This window comes from Trematomus bernacchii, unplaced genomic scaffold (genome assembly GCF_902827165.1).
Source record: "Trematomus bernacchii unplaced genomic scaffold, fTreBer1.1, whole genome shotgun sequence".
NCBI lineage: Eukaryota > Metazoa > Chordata > Actinopteri > Perciformes > Nototheniidae > Trematomus > Trematomus bernacchii.
Window position 1 is genome coordinate 5736766 of NW_022987698.1, and position 21695 is coordinate 5758460.

The 21695-nt window shown below is 40.5% G+C and overlaps 2 protein-coding genes across 2 annotated transcripts; both read left to right on the forward strand.

Moving 5' to 3' along the window:
* Window positions 1-370: 370 nt before the first annotated feature.
* Window positions 371-16892, forward strand: espl1 (extra spindle pole bodies like 1, separase). Its single transcript, XM_034139098.1, has 32 exons — window positions 371-503; window positions 661-749; window positions 992-1294; window positions 3065-3808; window positions 3920-4021; window positions 4174-4285; window positions 4673-4800; window positions 5317-5510; window positions 5628-5870; window positions 6053-6197; window positions 6372-6531; window positions 6653-6792; window positions 7303-7437; window positions 7526-7642; window positions 7743-7914; window positions 8021-8149; window positions 8476-8632; window positions 9304-9413; window positions 9600-10717; window positions 10922-11336; window positions 11506-11631; window positions 12066-12279; window positions 12414-12619; window positions 12773-12900; window positions 13479-13601; window positions 13771-13920; window positions 14537-14704; window positions 15156-15260; window positions 15456-15571; window positions 15666-15749; window positions 16169-16333; window positions 16424-16892. Exons 1-32 carry the CDS (start codon window positions 380-382, stop codon window positions 16623-16625), a joined length of 6624 nt encoding a protein of 2207 aa, XP_033994989.1. The 5' UTR covers window positions 371-379; the 3' UTR covers window positions 16626-16892.
* A 929-nt stretch (window positions 16893-17821) lies between these two features.
* pfdn5 (prefoldin 5) lies at window positions 17822-20279 on the forward strand. The gene is made up of 6 exons (XM_034139569.1): window positions 17822-17950; window positions 18310-18412; window positions 19070-19101; window positions 19212-19286; window positions 19402-19507; window positions 19872-20279. The coding sequence occupies exons 1-6, from the start codon at window positions 17885-17887 to the stop codon at window positions 19955-19957; spliced, it is 468 nt and encodes a 155-aa protein (XP_033995460.1). The 5' UTR covers window positions 17822-17884; the 3' UTR covers window positions 19958-20279.
* Window positions 20280-21695: the final 1416 nt, after the last annotated feature.

Sequence of the window (21695 nt, forward strand, 5' to 3'; positions counted from 1 at the left end):
GTTTACACTGAACATAAAACAAGTATTTGTCCCAGGGAGCTTTTCATGGTGTATTGTTGTAATAATGTAGTGTTTTAAAAAAATAACTTATCAGCAAGAAGTCTTTATATAAAATCTAAATGTCGCCACCAGGACTTCAAGTCATACATCAGCACATATATATATATTTTTACTCTTGACTTATACTGCAAAATGTATAATCCACATTCTGCTGAATGTATGTTTTTCTATAATATCATGATTCATGTCCTCACTCTATGCGCCAAGCAGTTATTTACACAACTACGACACCCACAATTCATAGCATTTCCGGGTAAAAGCGGATATGCTCTCGGATTGGCTAGCAGACCTTTCAAAAACAGTGCGGGGAGTAGTTTCCATGATAGCTGAGGATTTGAATCTTAAAACTGATCTTAGACACAACATACCTCTGCTTCGTTGTGAACACGTGTCCTTTTTATCTGCTGTAAAGGAAAGTGTTGTTTCAAAACTCTCCCCTAGAGGTAAGTCTCAGTTTAACGTTATTCGATCCCAAACTAACGTTGGTAGAACATGTTGTGATGAACGTTGACGCTAACGTTAGCTAAACTAAGCTAATCGCGTTATCGAAATTCAAAATCAACAAAAGTGTATTTAATCTGAATTAACTTGTTTATGCAGCTGTCGTCATGAAGTGCTTGAAAGTGGAAGAATATATCAAGCTGACTGCTTCTGTGAAAGAGACGGATATTTTACGTCAAGAACTACAGGTTAGCAAACAACTACACCTACCACATGCTCCTAGCGACGAAACAAGTATTTATTTCACTAACGTGTTTTAAGCACTTGCATTTAAACAACACGACCGCCTGTTTAAAACGTGTTAAATTGGGCCAATATCCTTTGATATGTTTTTAAAAAAGCATGCGTGGTGCCACCCCGGTATGATAACGGACACAACTCATTTGAAAGAGACTCTAAACCTGTTGTTATTTATCTATTTTCTCTGCAGAAGTATGTGAAGAGTCAAACCGGCCTCCAGGGTCGCACACTATGTGACAGGATCATCAGAGCCTGCAACCATCAACTCGGAGTTGGATCTCCAACTTCTGACCATGTCAGTGTGTTGGTCCAGCTGGTGGAGCTTTCTCTTCACGGCTATGATGTTTCTGAAGCACTTGTTGCTCAGAGCAGTCCGCTGTACATGGAGAAGATCATTTTCCATATTGTCAAAAAGCTAAGCTCCCTTGAAGCTCACAATCCATGTAGCCATGTAGCTGGGTTGCTTTACGGCAGGCTTTCTGCAGCTCAACAGGTATGTTAAATGTATATGTTCTTTGACAGAAAAACATTTGTAAACTATTTTAATAATTTCTTTGCTTTATTTTACAATTTTCTAACATTTTATTGGCCAAACGAATGAAACGAAAAAAATATCAGCAGATTAGGATTCAAGGGTTTTATTATCATATGCACAGTAGCTACAGTGTAGTTATGGCATTAGGCGAGTTCACACCGGAGTACTTTTACCCCGTACTTTTCCCGTTTAGTTCCGTTAGTAGTGGTGTCGCGTTCACACCAAAAAGACTACTTGGTGCCGGGAACTTTTACCACCATTCAGTGCCTGCTAGAGAGGTGGTGCCAAAAAAGTACCAATTTAGCCGCGTTCACACCAAGTACTTTGCCGGCACTTAGTGCCCCGGCACTTATTACCCCAGGGCACTTAGTACAGATCGCGTTCACACCGGAATAAGTTCCCTGAGGGAAGATTACGCAAATGAGCCGCTGACGTCACTTCGTCTTCTTCTGCTTTGGGTTTACTGGCAGGCCGCAAACCACTTCACGGTGTATACTGCCACCCGAAGTCCCCGGATTGGGGACTGGCTTCAGTAGAAGCTGCTGGGACTCCCAGCAGCTTCTACTGAAGCCTTCAGAGTAAATCGCCAGAACGCCGACACCTCCTCATCTCCACCGCTCCCATGTTTTATTTTGTGTTGCCATAAGTTAGTCTCTCTGCGTTTGTGCGCTGGGCGAATGCTAATGCTAATGCGAGGATAATAAAATGGCGGCTCTACAAAACATTTCAGAGTTTTACGGGGCGTGGTTTGCAATTCGCCCAGCCAATCAGAACTGGGGCACTTTTTCCCCCCAGGAAAGTACCATCTCTCAGCAGGCACTAAAAATGGGGGTAAAAGTTCCCGGCTTGAAGTACTCTTTTTAGTGTGAACGCGACATAAGGGGTACTAACGGAACTAAACGCGAAAAGTACGGGGAAAAGTACTCCGGTGTGAACGCGGCTATTGGCTGGGCGAATTGCAAACCACGCCCTGAACAGTTTTTTGAAGCCGCCATTGTATTTGCTGGCATTAGCATTATTAGCATTAGCCCCGCGCACCAACGGAGAGAGAATAACTTATGGCAACACAAAAAAAAACATGGGAGCGGTGGAGTGATGAGGAGGTGTCGGCATTCTGGCGATTTACTCGGAAGGCTTCTACTGAAGCAAGTCCCCAACTCCGGGGACTTCTGGTGGCAGTATACGCCGTGAAGTTGTTTGCGGCCTGCCAGTAAACGCAAAGCAGAAGAAGACAAAGTGACGTCAGCGGCTCATTTTCGTAATCTTCCCTCAGGGAAAAGTACGCGATTTGGTACTTACTGCCCTGGGGTAATAAGTGCCGGGGCTCCAAGTACGGCAAGTAAGTACTTGGTGTGAAAGCGGCTATCTTAGGTCAACATGCAACATATTTTATATATATATATATATATATATATATATATATATATATATATATATATATATATATATATATATATATATATATATATCACAAGACAATAAATGAAAGAATAAAATAGTGCAGGTTATGTAGCTAGACCAGTCCACAAGTAGTGCAGATGAAGTTAACTATATACATGTCAGAAAATAAATAAATACAATAAGCTAGATGATGCAGAGAATGTTGAACATGACCAAGATTCATTTGTAATGGAAGTTGTTGTTAGTTTCAGCACTATTCCAAATCTTCACTTCATGATTTTCTTTTCAGCGTCAGAACTAACAAGGTTATTGTTTTATGCTCCATAGGCTGAGGACTACTTTGTTGTTGTGCGAAGCTGCTTTTCGGTGCTCTGGAATGGATTATCTGCAACCAAAGACATAAAAATCCTAAATCCACACGACAAACTTCACTGCCAGATGCAAGCTCTGAGCTTCCTCTTGCTGTTGGACACAGACAGTGCAACCCCATCTATCTCTAAAGCCCCCATTTACACAGAGGATGCCATCACTGAATTTGAGAGTAGCTTTGAAACGGTAACCAAGGACGATGCTTCTTTTCTCCTTCAGAAAATGCAGACGCTTTTCAACAGATGTTGGACTGGCAGCGATGGCGCTGGGTCCAAGCAGTTGTCTGTGGCATCAAGTATATTTACACTCTCAGAAATGGCACTGATTATAGTGAAGATGCTTTGTAAGTTTGCCCACTATGATCTGGCCTCCACCTTTTTGAGTGAAATTGAGAGCAAGGTCAAAGACTTAGCTGACTGTCAGTGTACAGCTGTGGTGCTCGGCAAGTGGGCGGTAAAGATTCATTCCACAGTGAAGGCCCGCGGTGAGAGTGGCCCGGCTCTGACGGAGTGTGCGAGGGCCCTGAGGTCTCTATCAGCTGACCTGGGGGACAGAGAAGCTCACGCAGTCCTAGAAGCATGTGGACTCGTGTTATGGGCTGTCGAAAGTGACCACAGCAACGGATTGAGCGGACCTGTGCTCCTGGCTTTGTTTTCTTTTCTTGAGGAGCACCAAGAACAGATAATAAAGGTTCTAAAGAAGGTAAGTGTAATTTCTGAGCTTGAAAATAATCACGTTTGTGCTGTGCTTAATTGCTTAAAGGGGTGGTCAATGTATTTTCAACAGATAACCTTTGGCCTGTTTGATTTTCAGAGTTCGACATGCCAGGCTGAGCTCAGCAGACTGCAGCAGGCTCTCTGCATCAATAGCTACCAAGGCTTTGAATTTGCCTACGAGAGCATGGTGGCATTACAGGTGAGGTTGCTTCTTTTGCATCCTTTTTTCATATTTATTTTTGTATTTTATTATGATAGTATCAATACTGAAGAGTCGCACAGATGCCACTACTCCTGCCGTTGTTATTGTACTCTGCTACAAGTTGACTGATTGTGATTTGTTGTTCTCAGCTGGAGAACAGTGAAACCTTGGACAGAGTGCTGCTGTACTGCCAGGCCACAGCTGGACAGATGATGACTGAACTACGTAAACTGTCCAGTGAAAGGCTTCTCGTCAAATCAGGTGATTACATTCTCAATTACTAATGTTTTAGCGGTTCAGAAATGTAGGGCTGCAACTGATGATTTTTTTTTGTTCGGCTCATCTGCTGATCTTTTGGTCTATCAAATGTCAGACAATAGTGACATTTCTATCTCAAGGTTCGAGCTGATGTCCTAAAATGTCTTTGTCAATTAAAAACCCAACGATTTTTACTTTACCTCCATAATTAAGAGACTGAAAACAGCATTTTCTCCTATTGTTAAAATATTATTTATTGATAAAGTAAAAGTTGTTGTTTTTCATCCTGCCAATTGTTGCAGCTCTGCTTACTTGCATTGCAAAATACAGATGTATAATATTGTATTGTATGACATTTAGTTAATTTTATGATTACCATGTGTCTTGCAGTGATTGCTGTGAGCAACTTAGCTTGTGGATTTTACAACCGGCGTCTCTATGACCAGGCCTTATCTCTGGTTGAAATCCTCTGTCGGGAACTAAGCAAGAATTGCCCCACCTCGCTCTGTGTCGATAGGGTAAGTTTTTATCATATACATTGTCTTAAGAATTACAGACTATACAAATTACATCATGCTTGGTTGTCAATATACAGATTACCTACGATGATGTATCAGTTTGAAGTAGTTATATTTGCTCAATGGGTTCAAGTTTTCTAGGATCCACATTTCAGGATCCTCAGGAATATCCACTTTGACAAATGTAAAATTTGTGATTTTTCTTTTTTTTTATTCTGTATTCGTTTCACAAAGCCGGATCATAATTAAAATGATATCTTTACATTTATGGCACAGTGAGATATTGTTGTTGAATGTGTGTATCTTAATAGGTGTACTGTATGTTCTTTGCAAGATATTTGATATAATACTCTTGGAAATTAGGTGGAGATTCATAACTTTTGAGCTTGCTCCAGAAGTTTGTGCACATCAGCGTCATCATATGGACCATTTTTATCTGACTCCCATTTGTGTTAAGTAATAATGTTTTCACGTTCAAGACAAATGTCATATTTAACATGGCTTTTCACTCCTCAGTTGAGCCGCCCGTTCATGCTGGCTGTGCAGACGTCTCGGCGGGCCGGACATCTGGAGCGGGCGCTGGACTGGGTCATCCTGTGGCTGAAGGCTCTGGGGGACAACATCACTTCTCACATGGCTGAACCTGTCTCTCTGTGGGTGAAAACAAAGACTGACGCTGCCCGTAACTCTGAGGAGGACATCCGTCTCAGGTACACACAAATTATAATGCAAAGACTCTTTCTGATGTTTGTGACAACATTTAAGCTCTCAAAGAATGTAGATCATTGCATATTAATGTAAAGGCAACATGTCCCATCCTGAAACAGGACATTACATGATGGATTTGGACCCGACGTCCCTGATGAGCGAGTAATGCTCTGCTTATTGGAGGAAGAGCTGCGTGCCTATAAGGATGTGGCAGGAGACACGTCTCAGGAGCGTTACAACACACTCTGCGATCTGTTGGACATCTGCCATGAGGACAGCTCACACACACATCTGCGTGCTGTCTACCTCACTGAAATGGCCCAAGTTGTGTGTTACCAGGATTTCAGTGAACAGACTGACTGGTAGGAGCTTTTATTTAGATCGTTTTCCCTAATGAATGGTGCTCATTGATGAATAGTACAAATCCAGACTAAATTGTGTGTTCAGGGAAAACTATTTATATTGTTAGTCTTAAACAAGCTGGACCAACAGGTGCATCATCTTTCTGTTCATATGCTCAGTTTGCTAATTTGTAACTACACAGCACGACAGTGGATTTCACCCATGAAGCTCTACGGCTACTTGAAGAAGAACCAGAGACTCCGGAGAATGCAGACAGGCTGAAGGATGACAAGGCCCATGCTTTACTCTGGCTCTATATCTGCACTCTGGAGAAAAATCTTCAGGAGGTGAGCTTGTCAGGATATCAATATGCAAGTTATTGTCTGTCATAAAAATCGAGAGTGAAACTGAAATTAAGACTGTTATACTGTTTTTTTTATCTATCTGTGTTTAAGTCTTGATTTGATTGACCGACTAAGCATCTTGTGATTAATTACTGATGTTTGTGTGCTTTTGGTCAGGGCATTGAAGGGGACAAAACACTGCGAGAGTTAAGAGAGCAGTCACAATGTTCAGCCAATCCCATAGGAACTAATGATTTAGATTATGAAGACAAGCAGAAAACACAGGACATAATTCTGGTCTATGAAGGCCTGCATTTCAACCTGGCTGCAGAGAACAGTAAGAATATACATGTGTTTTATATCTTACCTGTATAATATGATGACTATTCACTAAATACGATTTAAAAAAAGTAAAAAAGATGCTTGTTTATCATTAGCTGAAATCTTTTTCTTTTAAGAGCTGTGCAAACCTCTGGAAAGAGCCCTGGATGAGTGGTCTGCTCTTCTGCAGAGTAAAGCCCTGCCTTCTGTCAGAAACCCCAAACAGACCTGTGGCTCCCTCGCTGTGACTGCGGCTCTCTTCAGACTCATGGCAAAGGTAACGACACAAAATGTGGTCACAAACATTTTGTCTCAGTTTGTTAATGAAAAGTCAAACTAAAATGGACATAATTCCCCTAAGGTTTTCCATACAAGGTAGTAAAACCACTCAAAATATTTTCATTATCAATTTTGATTGCTTTCTAGATTTAATGGTTTAGTCGTCAATTAAATGTCAGAAAATAGTAAAAAGAATCCTAGCAATTACTAAAATGCCAAAATGTTGTCCTTAAATGTCTTGTTTTGTTTAGCCAAAACGGCTTTAAGAAAAAGCAGGTTTCTCCATATTTGAAAGGCATACATTTCAGCATTCTCTTGCAATTTATTTCATGGAAAATGTGTTTCTGATAGTAGATTCAACCATTATCAGAAAAAGTGATTATTTTACTGTAAAAAGACGTGTGTAAAAGAGGTATTTTAGTGTGTTTTCCTCGGTCAGATTGTTATAAGTGTTGCTCACTTATTAGAGCATCTGTATTAATGACAATCTCATTATTCTCTTTTATAGCCTTTGAAGGCTCTGGAAGCTTACCAACTTGCGATTGGACTTTCACGTGAACTCGCTGACGCCACTGGATGTGCCACCTCCCTCTGTCAGTCAGCCAGCATCCTTCTGGATATGGGCTCCCCTGATCTGGCTTTGGTAATGCAGCTTTATAATTATTCACACTGTAGTAACACATTTTATTTGTTGTGCTACATCTCACTTTGTTTATTGTACTATTTTGAAGGCCCAACTAGAGCAAGCAGAGAAGTTTCTTACCTCTGTTCCCTCCGCTGATGGACCTTCTTCTCTGTCTATGACGGCCGTTCTGCTGAAAGCTCAGTACTGCTACAGCACAGGACAGGTAGGTCACGCACTAGCAGTATTTATTTTGATATAAGATTGCTTTTTGGATGGTGTAGTTCAGTATCAAATTGCCCCTCTCCTGTTTGGGCATACATCAGGTGGATCGTGGAGTAGCATATCTGTGTGAGGTGCTGAAAGAAATGAACAAGCGGAGGCAGTCAAAGAGCTGGTACCTGCTGCGGGCTCGCACGCTCCAGACCTGCAGCTCCTATCTGAGTTTGGACTCAGGTGCACTGCCACAAGCCCAGAGAAACCTTATCACCCAGCACGGTAAGCTAAGGCATTTACTTCATTCAACTAAATGGTTTAAATTTTGCGTTTTGTAAAGGAGAGGATTGCAGCTTTCATCAAGTAAGGACTTGTGATTGTCTCTCAGGAACAAGAAGCCTGGACACTGCCCTGTATGAGAGCCTGAAGCTTCTGTGCAGCCTGCTGGTCACTTTAGTGGGGAAGGGGCTATACGGGACTAACAGCAGCTGCTCAGACACGCGCTTCATCGACCAAGGTACGTTTGTCCCACACATGGACTGACAATACATGCTGCTAATACAACAATAAGGTCTCTTGTAGTGTTTTCCTGCAATGTTGGTTGTACAAAGTCTTTTGTTCTGTGAAATTGTTTAATTCATAGTGTGTATTTGGATATAATTCATAGTGTGTATTTAGTTTGTATTATTCAAACATGTAGTTTCTCTTAATGCTGTTTTAACAGTTTTGAGAGCTGAGTCGAAGAGATGTACACAAGATTTCCATTGTACATGTACTGTCCTGTAGGTCTGCTAAAAGGGTAATACAATCTTTCTTTCCATCTGATCCCCTCGCCCTGTGCAGGAGATAACTTGGTGCTGAAGTGGCAGCTGCTCTCAGAGCTGCTGAACTGCTCTATGAAGATGGTGGCTGTGAGGAGCAGCTGTGGAGCCATCAATGACGCCAGGCTCCAGTGTCTAGAAGCTTTGAAACTGGCCATCAAGCTGCAAGCACTCAGCCAGTACGTACATGTGCATGATAGTCGGTTAACTCTAAATGGTAAAGTAGGATCCAAAGGATGGATGGGGCCCTGATATTATTAGCTTGAACCGGCTATTCTTAAATATTTAGTTTCCTATAGTGCACAATGCTAAATCTTCTTTGGGCTGTTAAGCTTGATATAGTGTTAAAGCATATTCATTAGACCTGAAAATGCACCAGTGCTCGGTTGAGCATGTAAAATACAATTTATACAGTATTGTGCTCTTGCGCTTTATTGATTTAAAATTGCTAAATGTTATACTTTATCCGATACCTCCTCCTGTACAGTCTGATGCAATTCAATAGAACGGCCCAGTAATACATCTTAATTAAACCAGCTTATTATAGATTTGTTTTCATAGAGGTGGTGATTTAACTCTAATGCGGTATGCTGTGTAGTGCTGTGGCTGAACTGCTTTATGTTAACGGTGTTTTCCATGTATTGCAGGGCTCTAACGTGCTGTATTGTTCATGTGTACCTTTTTTTTTTTTTTTATTATTATAAACATTGTGACCGTATTCATTAGTTCCATTAGTGCATGCTTAACAATGTATTGTAGTTATAATAGGCCCAGGACACAGCACAATGAATATAAAACTGAGGAAACTTGTGATGGCATTAACTCCTGCTTTACTTTGTCATTGTTTAAGCTGTGCGGAGCTACTGGTGATCAAAGCCGAGTTGGAGCTGATGCAGGGGGAGAAAGATGAGAGTGGATTTGATTTAGACAAAGTCGGAGATCTTCTGGACCTATGTGCAGGTCTGTTGGAAACAAAGCACCATGTTTTTAGTAACATTGTAACGTGATTGATGTATATCCTAAGTACTCAGACATTTGCAAAATAAGTAATAATGACTTGTTTTGTGTTCTTTGCCAGCAGCATTAGGAAGCATATCAGTTTTCTTTAACAACTAAATGGACTTCTTTTTATTGGTTTTTCTTCAGATTTCTCTGATCACGTGCAGAAGGCAGAAGTGAAAATCAAACCTAGGAAAGGTCGCCCTGTGAAGAAGTCACAGTCGCCCCTTCCTGCTTTTGAGGATGATCTCAAAGACATCCTGAGCACCAGGTGGTGTAACAGAGAGCCTATAGTGAGGAATCTGAGCTGCTCCCCCCCTCTTAAAGTCCAGCCTCGCCGCTGGCTCTCCTCCCTGGCCCATGAACCGGCCTGCCCCTGCCCCTGCTGCTCTGAGCCCTGTCTGGGCCGCGCCACCGCCCGCTGGGCCGCCGCTGAGGCCGACCTCATCCTCCAGCTCGATCCCAACGACGCCAAAGTCAGTTTCAAACTTCAATCGGCAACATTAACTCGCTGCAAGAGTGTCGCTGCCAAACTTGGGGCAAAATTGGCTAAACTCTTTCCTCCCCATGGACCTTCAAAAAGATCCTCTAAACCCTCCCTGATGCAGGACGTGGTGGGCCGCGTCTACCTCCACATGGCCCTGTCTGCACTGGAGCCAAGGCATAACAAGGTTTGTGGGATATGGAAAGTACTGGAAGCTGGTTTGGCATTTGTTGATAACACAACTTCACCTGTGCTGAGACCCGTGAGAGCAGGCCTAATGGCAATCAAAGCTATTGTGTCATTGGTTACCTTGGCTGAGAAAAAGGGCTGCACTCCAGAAGAGCTCTTCTCAAATGCTTGGACTTGGAACACATCAAAGGAAGATCTGAAATCAGAAGAGAAAGCAGTGCTTCCCTCATCCTTGCTTAAAAAGCCCAAAGGGTCCATTAAAAACATTCCTGACAAAACAAAGGAGGCCAAGAAGGTGAGGATTGTCCCGCCCAGGATTCAGGGGGCTGGCTCCTCCACCAAAGGAAAGTGGCTGGTTCCCATGACGCCAGTAAGGGTGAAGCCTGACCTTGGATCTTTTGGCTTTAACACAGTGGTGCCTACTTTGTCCTGTACTCCTATTCCAAAGTTAAAAGCCCCTCCCACAGTGCAGAAAGCGCAGAGGACTGCCCCTAAGATACAGTTCAATGTGTATGAAGAGTTGTCACCAGAACAGAAAAAAGCCCAACCCGTTCCTGCTGCCCCCAGACGCACAAAGAAATCCTTTTTCAAGGTAAACATTTTATTGCTGCATAACATATAGTTGTTTGTGTTTATTATGTGGGGGTAAATGAGAATCAGAATACCTTTTTTATTCGTCCCTCAGAGGAGAAATGTGCATTTGTTACAGCAAGAAAAGAGCCAAAGACGGCTTAATATTAACTAAGAAGCATGCATAAAAAAAGAAATTAATCTTCTTTGCAATATTTCCATACAGCTGGATTTTAGCGATGAGAGTGACACGGAATCCAACACCCAAGCCGAGCCTAAAGAAAAAACCGATGTCCCTAAAAAGCGAGCCACCACAAGAAGAGCTGCGCAGAACAGTAAAACGGCTCCAGACCCCCCTCCTGCAGAGAAGGTCCCAGCCAAGAGGCAGACCAGGGGGAGGAAGACCACCGCACTCTCTCGGTTGGTTTCTTCTGAGGATGACGAGACTGTGGTCTGTCAGACTGCCACAGCAAGAAGAGGAAGACCCAGAAAGGAGCTGTCCAGGCCAGACCCAGATTCACTGGAGAAGCCCGACAAGATGCGGACCATCGAGGAGGAAACCACTGGAGTTCTGGACATCAGCATGGAGCAGCTCAGGGCATCAGACACTGAGACTGAGGACAATCTTAGTAAAGATATTGGTGAGTATTTTATGCAATGGTGAACTTTGTATCAATTAGGGAATGTCTTAAACGTATCTGACAGACGCCACGTTGAGCTGAGTGTATACCATCCTGTACATTAGATTACACTATACAAGAACATGTAATGGGATGCAGACCACAACTCTTCTTAACTCTTTCCACACAGATTTCGAGGTGCTGCGGAGGGATACGTGTTGTGCTTTAGAGAGAGACACCCTGTCTGAACTGAAGAGCAGAGGTCATCTGAGAGAAGCTCCACCGACCCACCTCTCTCATTCCGACACCAGGCCAGGTGAGAGGGGAACATGTCACTACAATCTTTTCTTAAAGCAGTAATTGATCATATTCTTTGTTCAAGCATTTCGCCATAGAAATACACTCCAAAAGCAATAGTTAGGGCTAAGATATCTAAAATGTACTTTTCTGCATTCAAATGTCTAATAACTAGATCCATTTATGTTTTTCGTTGTTTTATGTATTTGCATTATTCCAAATGTTTGTTCTCAAACTCAGAGAAATCAGTCATTTTAATCAAGGCAGCGGCCTGTCTTGTTTCTTTGCCTTTCATCTGACCCACTCTGTATCTCCTATGGACATTAGTCAGCATTGTGGTTGATCAGCCAGAAGCTGAGATAAAGACGTCAGCAGTCTTAAACTGTTATAGGTAGCTGTTTAACTTTCTTAATCGAATCCCGTCTATATAATTTTTCTTTTTCTTTTTCTCAGACAATCTTTCTCTGGAGGATGTTGAGTCGTTGCTCCTCTCAGCCTGGCTGGCCCTCCAGCACTTTCCCTGCCCCTCCATCTACACCACCCTCTGTGCTTTACTTGCGTTGACCAAGGGACAGCAGGACCCCATAACTACAGCGATGCTGCACGCCCAGTCTTTGGGAATCACAAGTCGTCATCACACAATCAGGCATTTAGCTTGTTGTCTCAAGTAAGCATCTTGTTTGTATATTGTGAAGTCTAGATTTCTCTCTGACCAACATTTCGTTTTTTTTATCCAGATATCCCACATTCAATGATTTTACACATTGTTTAATTCACATTACTTTGATGTGTTTTAAACAGAAAGCTGAAAAAGGCATCCAATGAGCTCACAGACAAAATGGATGCTCTGAGGCTAGGTGAGCCCGGCCCGAACGATTCCAAGAACTCTACCGAACAGAGGCTGACGCAGTTGGAGAACATCTTCTCCTTCCCAACTGCTGACTCATCGTCTTTCCCCAAGAGCCACTGCCAAGAGTTTACCCAACAAATGCAACACCTTCCCACAGGTAAAGAATCTAGATCTCAGTAGCAAAAATGGGAACATTTTAAGGTTTTGTCTTGTTAATGACTTCATTTAATTCAGATTACTGGATGCTAACGTTCCTAATAAGATAAGCAAACTCCTTTCTCTTGGTGCATCCCTCTCTTTCCCTTTACAGGGGTGACGGTGTGTGTGCTCTCTGTGCTTGGAGTAAAACCTGGAGAGGTGGGTGACAGCATCATATTGTCCCGCCTTGAAAAGGGAGCTGCACCGGTCACTGTTCACATCTCCACCTCGAAACAACAGGTGAGGACGGCAAATTGTGGTACGAGTAGGTAGACCCAATCTGAAACCAGACCATTTTATTGTAATTACTTGCGGCTTAAGAAACATGGTGAATTTCCGCATGCTTACACGTCCATTCTTTATCAAGTAACAATTAACCAATCAAGTTTACTATTGTAGTTTAATTGAATGTAAATATGATGAGGCTGTGGCTCAGTGGATAGTGTGCTGGACTTTGAATCAGGGGATAGCAAGTTCGAGTCCCACTGCAGTCAGCATGTCGTTGTGTCCCTGAGACACTTCACCCCAAATTGCTCCTGTGGGGATTGCCCACAGTATTGAGTATGTAAGTCGCTTTGGATAAAAGCGTCTAACAAGTAACATGTAATACCCCACATACACCCAAAATGGTGAACACAGTATCTGCTTTCTTTGCATCAATTAGTAAATATGTCACACTAAATTCAACAAAAAAAGTATCTTGCAATGAAATAATCTTGTTACACTAATATACGTTTGTGTAGTGTGACCTCTGTAATTTACCTGTTCATCCTTAACATCTAAGATTATAACTCTATCTTTATCTGTGTGTTCTGCAGCACCCCATCAGTTGGCTGGTGCAGGAGATCGATAGCATTCAGGTGGCGCAGAAGGCTGTGAGCTGCGTGTCTGAGAAAGCCAAGTGGTGGGAGGGCCGCTGGGCGCTTGACTCTCGAGTTGAGGTAAGCACGGGGGGGAAGGAAGGAAGGAAGAGCGAGGGTGCTGCCCGGGACCCTGAGGGGTTTACAATGCCTGTTCTATTCACATAGATATACTTCAGTTATACTCTTCCACTGACAGGACACAATCAATGTTTTTGTCTAATTAAGCTCCTACTTTTTTTTCTTTCAGCGACTGTTGAAGGAGATGGAGAGATTGCTGGGATGCTGGAAGAGCTTTCTTCTACCTCTTTCATCGGATCCTGAGCTCTCCAAACAATCCCGGCACCTTTGCAAGTCCTTATCTGCAAAGGGAGTGACAGTTAGTGAGGACATGTTAAAGGTGTGTGTTGTTGTTTTTAGCTCCATGGACCTTTAGCAGAAAGTTGCAATAAAATGTCCAATTTAGCAAAAGACCACTGTATTTTTATGATCAAATAGTTTACACAAGAGACGAGCATGACCATAGGACTAGACAAGCTACATCAGGCCATCTACTGGCACCTAAACCCAGGACAAATCTTCTGAAATCTTCAGTGACTTATAGAGCAATAAAGGAATGGAACTCATTGCCGAACTACCTCGCTGAAATAGAGTCCAGAGCCTCTTTCAAGAAGAGATTGAAGGGCCATCTACTAATGACCATGTACCCTTGTGAGCTGTGAACCCTAATTTAATTTGATCTCATGCTTTGTACTGGTGGGTGTCTTGTGCACTCATCCTTGGCTGAGATTGATATTGAAAGTGGATGAGATTGTTGGTGATGTTAATGATGTCAGGAATTATGTCTTGAATGTTGTATTATTGTTTTAAGTGTCGGACCCCAGGAAGAGTAGCTTTTGTCAAGAGCAAAAGCTAATGGGGATCCTTAATAAACATAAACATAAGCAGCAGCATCAGACCTTCCATTTAGGAACAGCATAACGGCAGACCCTAACACTTTGACTCTTGTGTTTCAGGTTTTGCTTTCTGCCTCCCCTGAGCTCTCCCAAGCAGACCTAAGGAGATTTGGTCTCGGAGTTTCTCCACAGTGGGACACAGAGTGTGAGCGGCTCCTTCTTACAGCTGTGACCCGGCTCGCTGACAGAGAAGAGCCCCGCGGCCATGTGGTTCTCATCCTGGACAAGGTTGGTTTCATTAGCTTTGTTAAATACTGCATTATCCTATAGTCTGCTTTGTATTTGGAAGAAAGCTCTGACATTTTATCAAAATGAATGCTCTACTATTGTTACCTGCAAATAATCAAGTGGATCTTCATCAGAATAAATCTGTTGTATTGGGTTTTTATAAGTACTTTTAGCCAGTTCTTGCTGTTTCTATACTATAATTGTATTCTTAACTTATCATTTAATTTGGTCCATGTACTTAGTTATTTTAGGTCTTCGACTTGTTTTCATCAATACTTATTTTCCATCGTAAATGACTAAGTCTGACCACTACTGGGTTTAATTTAATTCTATGTGTTTTTAAGTCTTTAGATTTAACTTTTTGTAACCTAGAGAAACATTGGTAGTGCTTTTGGAAGCCTTTTTTCTCCCAAATGTAGAAGTTTAATCTTCTATCCTCTTACGTTTCCAGTACCTTCAGAAGCTGCCATGGGAGAGCATCTCCATGTTAATGTCTCGCTCGGTCAGCCGGATGCCTTCTCTGCACTCACTGATTGGACTGAGCATTCAGAAAGAGGTAAGATTTAAGATCTATTACTGTGCCAATACGGCCTGTGAAGGTGCTGATATGTTTAACTTCCTCACAGTGAAGTTCAGTTGTGTCTATTGCCACAACTGTGAAAACTGGAGGAATGACACTGGCTTTGCTAGGTTTGTGTAAGTTTACTGACAAATAGCACTGATTTGTTGTTATTTACATCTTCTCCTTCAGAATGACTCTGACTCCATCCTGAAGCAAGGTGTGGATACAAAGCAGGTGTTTTATGTGCTGAACCCTGATGCCAATTTAGAAAACTCTCAAGAACGATTCAAGGAATGGTTCAGCAGGTGAGACCAACACTCATGGGGGAAACAATATCATTGGTCTTTCAGTCCACGGTGTGTTTTCTTCCCATTTACTACTTTACAATTCTTGTTATAGCAAACCGGATTGGGACGGTGTGTGTGGAGTTGCTCCTGACTCGGGTCAGTTGGAAGAAGCTGTTGCTACCAAGGATCTATACATGTGAGTATTTGATCTTAAATACCTGGCTGGCTGAGGATAAAACAAATAATTACAGTTCACAACACTGCAAGATGGAGTAAAAGTTACACTAAAATCATTCAGAAGTTGGTTACAGATTACACAGTCAAAAAACGTGATGATTACTCCAATTGTTTGTACAGTAATCGTTTCATCTTGAATCTTTGAGAATACACTTTTCTTAGGTTTTAGGCTGTGGAAACAAAATATGTCCGCATAAAATGAACAGTTGTAGATCATTTTCTGTTCAAAGCTCCCAGTCAAAAGTTAAAACATTTATATTACAAGTATGCAGAAGAGGATGGTATTTAACTGTGTTTTATTAAGAATTATTCACCAGATTCTATCCTGCTTTACGTTATAACATCAATGTTACACCATGTTACCCTGTGTATCTTTAGTTACGTGGGTCACGGTGCAGGTGCACGATTCCTGGACAGCCAGACGATCCTGAAGCGTCAGATGAGAGCGGCGGCTATGCTCTTCGGCTGCAGCAGTGCCGCTCTGGCAGTGCGTGGGGATCAGGAAGGACAAGGCATCATCCTCAACTATCTCATAGCAGGCTGGTGAGATACCCGTCTTTACTTGCAGCTGAATAAGGATCAGTGATAATCATAAATGCTATTAATACATTTTATTTATTTTTTTCTCCTCAGCCCCTTCGTTTTGGGGAACCTGTGGGATGTTACAGATCGGGATATTGATCGCTTCACCAAGTACTTGTTGGAGTCTTGGCTCTCTGCTGGGTCTGGAGCCCCCCTCCTGGATTATATGGGCCCTTCACGCCAGGCCACACAACTGAAGTACCTCATCGGAGCGGCTCCTGTGGTCTATGGCTTACCACTTCACCTTCAGTAGATGGACCTCAAACCCTTTTTAATATCTGGATGTTAACATATTTTTAAAGTTGCAATTTTTTGAGAATATGACTTTGACTTGTAAATTAATTCTTGTTTTAGCAAGATCAAAGAAATGCCTTCTCTATATTTAAACCAATGCTTCCATGTTTAAAATGTTTTTACTGTGGTGTGAATGATTTTTATTATATTGCTATTATTAGCAATTGGTGTTGAATGCATTTTTTATGTAATCAAACAATTTCAATAAAATGTGTTCTTGCATACAGTCGGTGTCTGCGTTGTGAAAATGACTTTGTTAGTAGTCACTATTATGTAAAGAGCTGGGGAAAATTATACATACAGTATTATTAACAATTTACAAGAAACATGCTTTGTAACTGTGAACAAGTTACTTTTTATTTGGAACAAAATCAGTTTACTTTGGTAACAAGTTTAATCTTATACATTATATATTTTTACAATACTAGTTTCTCTACTTGTGACATATGGTCATGTATTGTTAAAGGTGTTGAATTCACATCATTTATGAATAAATTATGAAAAACATCCGGACAAAATGAAAGTATAAACTCCATAAATGTTTATACTGATATATACAATTCCTCTATAGTAATAATGAAATTGACTTGAACTTCAAAGTGCATTCTGACATTTGTACTTTACTGTACTTGTGCTTATTTTATACTATATTTATTCTTTGGGCACATGGGACTATTACTAATACTGTATAGAATTGATTATATATAAGGGGAAAAAAACAGTTTCCCCATGTGTAAAAGATAAAGCGTCATAAGAGAATGGCTTTATCTCAGACACTACAAGGAACACAATCAAGTCTTTGGTATCCATGAACTCATAGCAAGTTACATATTGAATAAATGCGCAGTGAAAATAAATCCTATAGAATATATCAAACACAATTTTAGTGTTATTCCAGATCGAAAACAAAGTTCTGACTTTAGACATAAATACAAAATGGTAAACATTTGTATTATGTCATCTAAAATGTGCCCAAGATATGTCCGTACCACATTTCTTGACTTATGACCAATCAGAACAAACGTTTTGTCATTTTTCATAATGTTTTTTTACATCATACCAAATGACTGTTATGGCACAATAATTGAGTTCTCGGTGGAAGAAGCAGGTGCATTTGTTTTGTTGTCCACAGGGGGGCGGTGTTTCAGACAAATCCCCGCCCACACCCTTAACCCGGAAACACAATCACAAAGGGTCATCTCGCATCGCGCTATCAACATGGCGGTGAATCTCACAGACCTCTCCCTGCCTCAATTGGAGGGACTCAAAACCCAACTAGATCAGGTAATATGTGTGTGGTGTGTTTGTATTAAATGTCGCTGTGCTCTTTTATATTGTCTTTATGCGGGCGATTATCTGAATGAAAACGGGAGGGTGTGGGGGGGGCGAGCTAGCCCATCTGAAGCTAACGGTAATTAAATACCCAGAGCCTGGTGTGCAAGCTGAACATTTTAACGTGATTTGACTGTCCGGCATTGTTTAACACATGTAGACCACAGTACATTAAAAAAAATGTGACATATGAGGTGGGAACACATGTGGTTAATAAGTACGTTTTAGCTATATATGGCTTCTGACAGGTGTGTTCGCTTGTTGTATCTTCTCTAATGTCTGGTGTTTTTGTACATGTGAATGTTTTGCAGGAGGTTGAGTTCTTGACTTCTTCAATAGGTCAGCTCAAAGTTGTCCAGACGAAATATGTTGAAGCAAAAGACAGTATGAACGTCATGAACCAAAAAAATAAAGGTGAGTATTAATAGGATATTGGCTTGGTTTGAATTGTCCCTATGACTCTGGATCTAAATCACTGAAAGTTAATGGTAAGGACTATACTGGCAGTAGAAGTCAAAAACGGAAGATAGAGGGATGTTTCAAATGCAGTCTGATAAAATCTGACCAGTCACTGTAGAAATACATATAAAAAGTCAAGAAAACCTCTACACAATGTTCAGGTTGTATTAAAGAGTATAGCATCAGAAGGCTATTGGCTCTGAAGATTTCAACATATTGACACAGGGAGACATGCATACAATATTTGATCACCTTAGGAATATTGAGAGGAAATGTAGCTGGGGGACAAAGATGCACCTTGAGTTACTGGAGTGATTGGCTAATTGAGGTCATCTGTGGACCTTAATTTGCTTTGATAATTAATACTACACTCTTCTTGATGTTGAAATGTGATGAGTACAGCTGTCAAACTTTGCAAGGCTTTCTCTCACTAACGTAAAAACGGTTCTCTTGAATTGGCCCACTCATTCTGTTGCAAAAGTATGTGCTTTAAATATGCATTATATTTTCTAAGGTGTAATGTCAGTTTGATGAAAGTGTTTGATATCATCCACTACATCTGCTGCTGAAGTCAATTTTATTATTTTTCCCTTTCTCTTTATTCTCATACAGGAAAAGAACTGCTCGTGCCACTCACCAGCTCTGTATCCTTTGTTTTACATTGAAAAAATATATATTTATCTTGTGATGTGATTTAAATGAAGTTGTGTTTCTTGAGATGTACAGACTTGTCCTTAACGTTTCTTCTTCTCAGATGTACGTCCCTGGAACATTAAATGATGTGGAAAATGTGCTAGTGGATGTTGGAACAGGCTACTATGTTGAAAAGGCAAATATATTTGTATTTGATTGTCCATAAATAATTGTATACTGAATAACTTGTGTAAAAATGTAATGTAAATGATTCTCATGTAAAACATTTAAACTCTCAATTTGTCTGTTAGAATGTGGAAGACTCAAAACAATTCTTCAAACGCAAGATAGACTTCCTCACAAAGCAGATAGAGAAAATTCAGCCAGCGCTTCAGGAAAAACATGGAATGAAGCAAGGTAAGTTACATTTGTATAGATATCTGCCTTCTTTTTTCACGTTGTCATTGCAATTTCTTAAAAGGCATGTCCAATGCATAATTTGAAAGAATTGTATACTAAGTACTATAATTATTATGCATAGGGGTTTATAAATCAAATGATTACAAAGCTATTTTCACTAGATTTCCAGTGAGACTTTCTCTAAAATATACAAGGATTATTTTCTTTATTTAACACTGAACAGCAGAATATTTTACACAAATAAAATGAATGTATTAATATATATGCTTCCAAAAAACATAATTTCCAGAAAACAATATTTTATTATGACAGTATTTCACAGACGGCGTATTCACTGTGCACATGTTGTTCTTTCTTACAGCTGTGATTGAAGTAATGAACGTGAAGATCCAGCAGCTACAACAGAACCAGCAGTCGGCACCGATGATTGGGCCCGCCAAAGCTTAATGAGAACACCTGTTTGAACTCTACATGTTTGGGATGGATTTTTATGTTTCTGTGCAAATTACTCGCATCTGCTGTTGTAGGACAAGTAAATACCCTCCTCTTATCTGAATAAATCAGTTTGCATGTCATGTTAAATACTGAATAATGAAGACGTTTTTGTTTCTACCTGAAATAAGTGCACTAAACCTGTCACCAGTAGAGTATTAGTAGGCTATTGTCACAGTAAAGCAATCATGTGTACTTGGCTACATTTTTTTAATCAATTAAATTGGGTTTTCCTTTAGTTTGCAAAAATTAAAGAGGTCACTGTGCAGTCAAGGAACATTGTTTGTCTCATTGTGTATTCATCAGTGTGCTTGAAAATCAATTGTATCATATACTATATTAATTTGTGATTTTCTTGGAAAGAAAAGTAAGTTAACTGCAACATAAGATGTATTGACCTACATACAAAGGTGTTTTCACTTAGCTATTTAATTAAACTGCCCAGGTTAAAGCAGTACAGAGAAAAACTGAGAATTACACAAGTCTGTAGACATCCATACTATCCTCTGATCAGCCACAAGTGTAATCGCCTGTATGTTTACCAATTATGTAAAGCCTGTAAGGCATAAGTGAAGTGCAGAGTTGACAACACTTGTTTAGCGTGCAGTGTCCTATTCGAATTATTCCAGCAAAAACAGATTAATTATATCACAACTGTTTCTATCAAGACTTGCACATCGCAAACTAGTATTAACCTTTTATCCTGCATTAATTTATGCAGTGATCAGCCATCATACTAAAAGACATTGCTTTTGTTTGCAATATCCATTTCAAGTCCACTCACTTAAGGCTACTACTAGTGGCTTTTTACACACAAAAAATGATATATAACATTTATCGAAGTCATTACAGAACATTTTGAATTAAGGACATTTAAAGGTAGGGTAGGTAAATTTGAGAAACCGGCTCGAGATCGCTAGAATTTGAAAATACACAACCGGAGAAAATCTGCCACTTCCTTATAGAGCCCCTCCTCCAACACACACGAACGCGCACATGACCAATGAGGGCACGAGATAAGTTTGTGCACAGATGGAAGGCTGACAGGCAGGTAGGCCATCCAGTTATTTTAGCCAGGCCGGCTAAAATGATTGGTCGTGCTTTTTACAGTATTACGGCTTCCACAGATGACATTTTTTAATGGATTTTTTGTCAAAGCACTTAAGATATTCATTGCTATCGGGATGTTAAGAGCATTCCATGGAATATAACAAAAAGTGTATCTCGAGCCGGTTTCTCAAACTTACCTACCCTACCTTTAAGTACTGTACATAAGTATTTATTTTTTATTTTACTCTACACTTTACAGTAACATTTATGAATACTTCTTCCAATGTTGGGTATTAGTCTAATCACCAGGATTGAACACTAACTAAATAAATGTTAGTACTCTACTTAAGTACAAATTGAGTCACTTGAACTTTACTTGTATTTCAATTTACTAAACAACACATCAAGAGGAAATGTTCTACATTTTACTCCACCACAATCATCTCACAGCTTTTGTAACTAGTTACTTTTCAGACTTAGATTTCTACATACAAAACATGATCCATCCATAAATCATAAAAACAAAGCATTATATTTTTCGTCTGTCAAACAATCAAAAGGATTTAAAATGGATCGAAGTAGCTCCACCTGAACCAACTACAGCAAAACAAAACAAAAGGGGTATTTCAGCATTAGAATATGT